Below are 8,532 nucleotides of genomic sequence, written 5' to 3'. Positions count from 1 at the left end.
AGAGCTAAAACCATTAGCATGCATTTAGCTCCATATTAGAGCTAAAACCATTAGCCTCTTCCTCTGTTTGGTCCTCCTCTTCTTCATTTCCCCTCTAATGAAGAGACGGTAGCCGTTCTGGCTGGACAGTGGGGCCTAGCATACACCATCTACCCAGAATGCATTGCAGCATAAACAACATGGCGACGTCCGTGTGACAATGTTTGGTAAAAACTAAACAGCATTTTTTACATCTGACATAAATATTTCTCTTATGAAGTGAATATTGTATTTAATCCAGAACATTTTGTCAGCAGTTTTAAAGTTTTCTTTCTGTTCTGATATGAACTTTATAAAGGAATCCCTTCAGTCTCTCCTGATTTCCTGATCGTCGCTCTGACTGCAGGGAAAATACTGACTACTTACATTTACTCAGTTACATTTACTTCTATTTCTTGAGTAAAATGTTTGGATTCTTAACCCACTGAATAAAAAACAAACACGTTTTAACCAAAAATGTTACTTTTACTGCAGGACAGGTTTTTGGATAGATGCTCCTGAATGAAAGAAAATAAAAACGTGTTTAGTTGTGGTTTTGTTGTTTCAGGTTCCTCTAACAGTGACGTCCTGGTGAAGCAGAAGATGAGCTGGTTTGATGCTCAGACTTACTGCAGGGAAACGCACACAGACCTGACCACCATCAGAGATATCACCAAGAACTACAGGGTGACCTCCCTCCTGCCTGACTCCACTTTCAGCTTCCAGACCTTCAGCATGACCCCCGCAGCGGTGGCCTGGATCGGGCTGCACCGGTCCGACTGGGTGTGGTCCGACGGCAGCAGCGCCTCCTACTGGCCCTGGGCCACCCAGGCCACCACGGAGCAGGCCGACTGTGTGATGATGGACTCCTCCAGCGGCAGCTGGTTCCAGCAGTCCTGCAGCGACAGCTTCAGCTTCCTCTGCAGCGAAGGTGAGTTTCCCCAGCAGCTCTGCAGGATCCCAGCCTGCAGGGCTGATCGGGTGTTTCTGCGTTTCTCTGCAGACGTCGTTCCGACGGCGACCAGGGCGCTGAAGATTCGTCTGGAGGCCGGATCTGCTGACCTGAACGACGCCGCGGTGCAGGAATCCATCCTGCAGCAGGTCAGGCCACCAGGGGTTCAAAACGGTTCCAAAGAAATGTCAACTTTAAAACGTTTTCATTCACTATTCAATCATTACGACGTCCGTTTAGCATCAATGCTGCCTCAGATCTGACTGCAGAAGGCCATGAGTTAAAAAAACAACTAATTACTGCCAGATAAAACATTTTCATCACAACCCATGTTTTGATAAGAAAATATGTAATATTTTATATTAATTAATATGCCTGTTGCAATAAGCAACAGTTTGTTTCATGATAAGTTAAAACAAACTCAATAATTAACATTTGCATGATTTATTTTTCTCTCTGGCTGATAAAAGTGTTTTTGTCTCAAAAAGCTTCTTTTTCTGAAGGACAGTTTTGTTTACTCCATAATTCACTTTATTTGTTTCTGTTGTTTTGTTTATATAATTTGGATATTTAAAATGTCTTCCAGTTCCAGTGTTAAATATTTGATAAAATTTAAAGTTTATTGATTTTTGAGAATCTGTTTTAATTTTATTGCTGGAATTACATTATTTATTATCTCAATAACTTCTGGGACAGTTTATCATCCAGCTAAATGTGTTGTTGGCCTGTTAATCAGATCAAACTCCTCTTTCGCTCCCAGTCCAGGTTTTGGCAGCAGCGTCCTCGTCACAGACGTTTCCATTTGTTGCTAATTGTGTTAGCTTCAGGAGCAAAGCAGCTGAGTGAATCTGATTGGCAGCCAATCAGAAATAACATTTAAAACAATTATTTTAACTTTTTTTTTTAATGATTGAAAAAAGAAAACAAAAATTTTGAGGAAACGTTTAAGATTTAATTATTTTTTGACGTTTTTTCTCCTCTTTCCTGTCTGAGGCCCCCGCTGCGCCCCCTGGCGGCTCTTACTTTGAAAAGCACTGAGTTATCAACCTTCCTGTTTCACAGCAAAATTAATCTCTGAGTTTAAAACTCCAACTCGGAAAATGTGGAATTTTTTCCTAAAATTCAGGGAATCTGGCGTTTATCTTCCTCTTGTTTGCTAAACTCTGTTCATTCAGCTGAGGCAGAAGATGGAGGAGCAGGAAGTGACGGAGGAGGTGAAGCTCAGCTGGAGGATTCAACCTGACGGGAAGGTTTTCCACCGGCAGCAGGAGGAAGCAGCGCCCCCTGCCTGCGAGGCGGAAACATGCGACTCAGTTTAACACGACCAAGTCATTGGTTTGCTTTTCTTTATTGCGTTTAAAGCTAATATTACCAATATTAACATTCATTCACAGGATAAATACTTTGTGATTGTTGGCATCATTTGTTGAAATATGTAAGCAAATCTTTCATTAAAGCAGGTTGAAAATGTTTAACTTTTCACTTTGTTCACTGCTGAAGTTATTAATAAACATTATCATCCTGTATGAGTGTGAAAACACGACTCAGACACAAATCAGATTAATGATCCTTTAATCCTCAGATTAATGACAGGAATACAAAAATATTCTTAAAAATCGTCACAGTTTTAGATGAATAAATGAGTCGTCTCCCGGATCTAACAGGTTCGGCTGATGAGATCAGAAACTACAAAAACAGTCGTTTCAACAGATTATTGATCAGTTTATTGGTTAAATCTGGATTATGAAGAACATTGAATTACAGGAAGATTAGTGGCAACAAACCTGAGTATAAAAGTAGCTCATTATAAAGTCAGACAGACTACAACAGAGAAATACGCAATAAAAAAGACACAGAACCCATCCTAGGCAGAGGCTCACATTAGTGCCAATAAGCAGATTAACTAAGAAGCAATAAAAATACAGGATTACATAAAAATATAAGCATGTTAATAAAAATGCTTCACATTTTAATGTAGTTTTTAAAATGGCAGAAAGTTTGTCTAATTTTGTTCTGCTAAAAAAAAATATTTTTCAGTTGCTGTACGGAGGATCAAACATGACTAAAATATTATTAATAATATATGTAGTAAAATAAAACTGGAATAAAATTACACATAATAAAATTATTTCACAGTTTTATAGCTATTTTATGCTAATAAATTATAATGAATGTTACTTGTTGATATGAATAGAAGTTTTTCAAAAGTTAAGTTACTTTAGCATAAGCAACTAAGTAACAATCAACCATCCATATTGATTAATCTACTGCTGATTAATAATCATTTTAATGAAGGAAGTAATTTGTGGTTTTCTGATTTGTCCCATTTGTTCTTCCATACATTCAGCTGACTGAACATATGGAATGCATTTACATTTTTTCATCAATAATTTGTAAAGCAATCACAATTACTGAATATGTTAAAATTGAACATTGATGTTTTTATTTAATTTTTGGGGATTTTTAATTATTTGTTATTTTTTCTTTTCAGAATAAAATGTAGTTTATCAGTTGTATTGCTGCTGTTAGGAGTGCTGCACTGAACAAATGTTTGATAATCAAGGTATAGATAAATATTCATGAGTTTCTGGCTAGACTATGGCATTACTTTGATTTCAGTGACTGAATATTAATGTCATCATTGGTCCTCCGTACATTCACAGTAAATTTATTCTCCATCTTGTCATGGTTGGTCCTCCGTTCGCCACGCCTCTAAAATGGAAACACAAACAAAGACTAAGTTTGTTTTTTCCACATCGTCACGTGTGCCTGCGGTCCTGCAGCGCCCCCTCTGGTCCGGGGTGTCACTGCAGCTGGCAGCTGCACTTGACGCCCTTCTCTTTATGTGCGCCGCTGAACTGCTGCGCCGCCTGGTGGTGGATCAGCGTCCAGAAGTGATCGAAGGAGATGTTCTGGTCCTTCTGGACTCCCATCTGGTCCAGAACCCGGTCCAGGCCGTCCTCGCCCTGCGCCGTCTGCACACAGGAAGTCAGGCAGCACATCTGGAAACACTCAGAGCAGGAAGTGATGTCGGAGCAGAGCTACAGCGCCCCCTGCAGGACGAACTGATATCAGGGTTCAAACTGTCATATCTGCAGATTGACGCTGATCTAGAACATTTATGGATAAACATGTTTGAAATTAAGGAAAAACTCTGGAAGTGTATGAATAAATGACAGCAATTATACATATTAAGTATTTTTAGAAGCATTAATCAACAGTTGATTCATGTTTTTCATTATTTTTTCATATATATTTTCATTTTATAATGAAAAAGTGTGATATGAAACTTATCCAGTTTTCATAAGTTTTTGTTTTTAACTTTTCTTTATGGTTTTATTTTTCTTCCCTCAAAATGACAAAAATAACAAATTATTTATTATTGCTGTTATCTATGTTTATCTAGTTTTTTAAATGTTTTTATTGTTTTTGTTGTTTTTTTTTTCCTTAAGTTGCGTCATCGCAATTATGGCAACACAACTGGGACACTTTTGGGACAGGATGTTTAATTCATTAATCAACATAATAAATTTAGTATGTAATTTCAAAAACGATTAGTTTTCTTTGCAGTTAATACAATTCAAATTATTATTTTAATAAAAAACTATGAATTATTTTTTTTTTTTAAAAAGACAACTGAGGGTTTGCGGGCCGTAGAGCGAGGCTTGCTCTGATTGGACGATGCTGTGTGACGTCATCGGCACCTTGGCGAGGAGCGGCATCTGCTTGGAGATGAAGGTCTGGAACTGGGTGGTGCTCATGGTGGGGCCGTCACCCGCCGCCAGGTGGAACTCCGTGACCATGGTGTTGATGGCCAGCTCCAGCTCCGAGTACTGAACAGCAACAGATTACGATCAATAATCAATATTTCAGCATGAAAAGAGCTCAAATATGCACAACTGAACAGCCGGTTCCCAGAACTCTGGTCAGAGAGTCGATACTTGATCAATGTTCCTGTCGCTATAAGCGGCGGTTTGGCGCCACCCAGTGGGTGAAGTGTGAACTACATGCAGAGGAAGTGAGCAATAAAGCCAGTAAATAATCCTAATAACTAAATAGATTCTGCGATAAACATACATATTTAGGCTAATCAGTGTTTGCTACATCTGATATATTAAAATACACAACATGTGACCGAAATTCTGTAAGTTATTTCCAGTTTTATTTGCCAAGTTTTAGCAACACTCGGCAACTAAAGGATGGAAATGAGTAAAACTAACAAAGAAGCAAAGAGAAAAACTGCAGAAGAAGGAATGTCTGCATCTATTTTGGTTAATCAAAGGATTACTTCAGATTATAGAGAGATCCTCAGACTCCCTGTTATTCTCTTCCATCCAGTTTTTCAAACATCCATACCGCTTCACGCCCCCCTGCCCCACTTGCAATGGCACGGCGACCCCCTAGGAGCCGCGCCCCACAGTTTGGGAACCTCTGACTTAAATGATCAAAAGAATGGTTGTTGAAAAACCTTTTCACTCAGCTTTAATGTCTAGTTTGTGAGTCTATAAAAACATCTTCCTTTTTCTCTATTTATTATTTTATTGAGCTTCAAAAGAAAAAGAAATGTTTAGATTAAATCCGGTTTTCTTTTTCATAAATCATGTTTTCTGCCACCAGCAGGATGTTAAATTCAGAATCTGTGACACAGAATTCCCAACGGAAACTGGAATCTGTGGAATTCCCAGGTTTCCGCTTCACATCCACCAGGGAAGACGGGAACCTGCAGGTTTCATCCGTTTTATCTGATCCAGCAAACCTCAGAGACACACACTGCACTTTTATCTGCTTTTCTTCAGAGTGTGAGGCGTTAATCATCGACCTGACAGGCCAAACAACAGAACCAGGTTTCCTTTAGTCCAGAACCTCCAGTCGGGTTCTGGCCTCTGTGTGTTTGGGCTGAAGCAGCTGAATGAGATCAGCCGCATGTTTCTGAGAAGAGGGCGTCGGTCGGCTGCAGATGATCTCAGAGGATCTGCACAGCATTCCAGGCTGTCTGCAGCCATTTCCTTACAAACTGCACAGATTTTAGGTTTCCAGCCTGAAAAGATCCGTTCAGCCAGCAGAACCCAAAGCTCCGGTTCTGATCAGAAACCCGAAGTGGGAACAGTTTCTTATAGCAGATCAACTGTATAAACACGTCCTCATTTTAAATTCACAACTTATGCTGCAGTAGAAATACTTCAACATATTCAAGTGAGACTAAAAACCTATTTGGTAAAAAAGTGACTCAAGTATGAAGAACTGATGAAGTGAAAATTCATTCAACGGTTAAAAATGACCTGATCAGACAAATTAAGTGGAGATTTTGGTATTTTAAGGACAAATATTACAATAATTTATGTAAGTAACAAAAAATAACAAAATCAGGCAAAATAAAAGTGTTTCAGATCAGCTTCTTTCAGTGAAAAACTGATCAAACTGTAACAGAAACTGCAGGTGTGTGTCTGTGATTCATGTTTGTTTTTCATTCAGGGTAGAAAATACAAAAATTTTACTCAAGAAAGAGTAAAAATACTTCATGATAAAGTTACTCAAACAATAAATTTATCCAAAAGGTTCCTAAAGTAAAAGTAATTGAGTAAGTGTAACTAGTTACAACCCAGCTCTGCTTAACGGCTATATCTTTATATTTCTTTACAAATTGCGACATTTTTGTGTAAAATTTGCTGAGCAATATTTGGCCTAAACTGTAACTAAAAAACAAATCAACATATTTTTTTTGCTGATAAACCGTTTAAATAAGTTATTTATTCTTTGTTTCTGTGCAAATTTTCATGTTTTTTGTACATTTGTTTAATTCTGCAATATTTTAGCCTAAACTAGCGGTTCTCAACGTGGGCGGTACCGCCCCCCAGGGGGCGTTCAGAGGACAGCAGGGGGCGCTGGGATGCCTTTGGGGGGCGTTTGGTCGATGGTAAACTTTACACCTTAAATCCACAATAATACCAGTTTAGACTTTGAGCAACTTGGTAAAACTGTAWTGTGTAACATTAAATCATGCTTGGCTGCAACTGTATCGATGGCAGCTCTTCTTCTTCTATTCAGTGTTTGTAGCTTCTGTTAGCTTCTGTTAGCTTCTTGGTGCAGCTCCGTTCTCCTGCTACTGGTAGCTAAAATCACGATACCCTCACTTAAATAAAGAAATAAAGAAATCCCTCCATGGTGATACCACGATAGAGAGCGTTCATGTTATAGTGTTAACACGGAGCTGTAAGTGGTCCGGTATGAAACGGGGTGATAGAACAACACAGCACTTTTAAATTTCAATAATCAGAATAAATTGTTTCCGTTGTTTTAAAAGGTTTATGTCAGTCTGCCTTTTCCCCATCGATACTCTTCCCGACCGCCCTGCACCTTAGGGGTTAAAAAAAAGACGTTCACATTACGCAAAACTCTGAAACAGGAGAAACGGGACATAAAACGGAGCGAAGAACTAGATGTGAATTATGGCATAAAAACGGAGAATCCGACGCTGAACAGTGAAAAATCAACACATGATGTGAAACACATGATGATTAGGAGGAGCAGCAGGTGATGAGTGAAGATTACTGATGGTCAATAAACGATAAAATAAATGTAGCAACAGGAAAGAAACTAAAGTGGACATAACAATAAACCAAGAGAGGATAAAACTAATCAAATGAAACTAAATGGAAATGAATGAAGAACAAAATGCAAAAATAAACTAAGAAACTAAAGTAAATACGGAGGAATAAACTGGTATGGCAAGACCTTTATAGCAATAATTAATACAGAGACTGTATGGCAAGAATAAACAGACACTATTTCAGATAAAAGGTAAAATAATATTGTTGAAATGTCATGGGCAGGAGCGCAACTACACATTATTCAAGTGGATGCGAAAACATAAATCGGCGCCCCCCCACGAAGGAGCGTAGAAACATACGCCCCCCCAAACCCCCTCCTCCAGACGCCGATACGTTTAGGGCAAAACTCGCTACATTTACCCCGTTATGTGCGCGAGGTGAAGGAGCGTAAGGCGCTGAAGTGTACAGGAAAACATAATCGGTGCGCCGATTCAAAACATCTACAATAATGATAATAACATTAATAATAAAATAATTGTCAGTGCAAAGTAACCTACAAATTCTTTGGTGGGGGGCGGTGAGGGGCCTGGATAAGGGCTGGGGGGGCGCTGGCCCGAAAAAGGTTGAGAAACACTGTCCTAAAACCATCTCAGTGCTGCCCTCTGTACGTGGAACAGCGGTACTGCAGCTGGATTTTCCGGATGGTTCCTGATTGGTCGATGTTTACGTCACTCAACCTCAATTTCGGCATAAAGTCTCAAAAAATAGAAAAAATAAAACAATCACACGTTCATGAAATGATCTTTTTGATTTATTGCAGTTCTCTCCTTTGAGAAAACGTGGATAGATTTGTTACTAACCTTTTCACTATAGAAGTTTTCTTTTTTTTTGGAAAAACAGCAAATCACAAAATTTTTACCCGCTTTTCTGAAAAAAGTAGTCATTTTAAAAAATGTTTTAGATTTGTTGTTATTCTTTTCTTTGGAAAGTAGGCGCTAGATTTGTTGCTTATAT

The 8,532-nt window shown here is 38.7% G+C and overlaps 1 protein-coding gene across 1 annotated transcript in view; it reads left to right on the top strand.

The window, feature by feature from the left end:
• Window positions 1–2,452, top strand: part of LOC103460794 (macrophage mannose receptor 1-like) — a 6,265-nt gene extending 3,813 nt beyond the window's left edge. Inside the window, exons 4-6 of the mRNA XM_008403100.2 lie at window positions 587–949; window positions 1,022–1,119; window positions 2,146–2,452. Coding sequence (XP_008401322.2) covers window positions 587–949; window positions 1,022–1,119; window positions 2,146–2,289 — 605 coding nt within the window. The 3' untranslated portion in view covers window positions 2,290–2,452. The remainder of the gene's footprint in view (window positions 1–586; window positions 950–1,021; window positions 1,120–2,145) is intronic.
• Window positions 2,453–8,532: the final 6,080 nt, after the last annotated feature.

Source organism: Poecilia reticulata, unplaced genomic scaffold, assembly GCF_000633615.1.
Source record: "Poecilia reticulata strain Guanapo unplaced genomic scaffold, Guppy_female_1.0+MT scaffold_293, whole genome shotgun sequence".
NCBI classification, from domain to species: domain Eukaryota; kingdom Metazoa; phylum Chordata; class Actinopteri; order Cyprinodontiformes; family Poeciliidae; genus Poecilia; species Poecilia reticulata.
The sequence above is the reverse complement of the archived record's forward strand: the minus strand, read 5'-3'. Positions and strand labels throughout refer to the sequence as shown.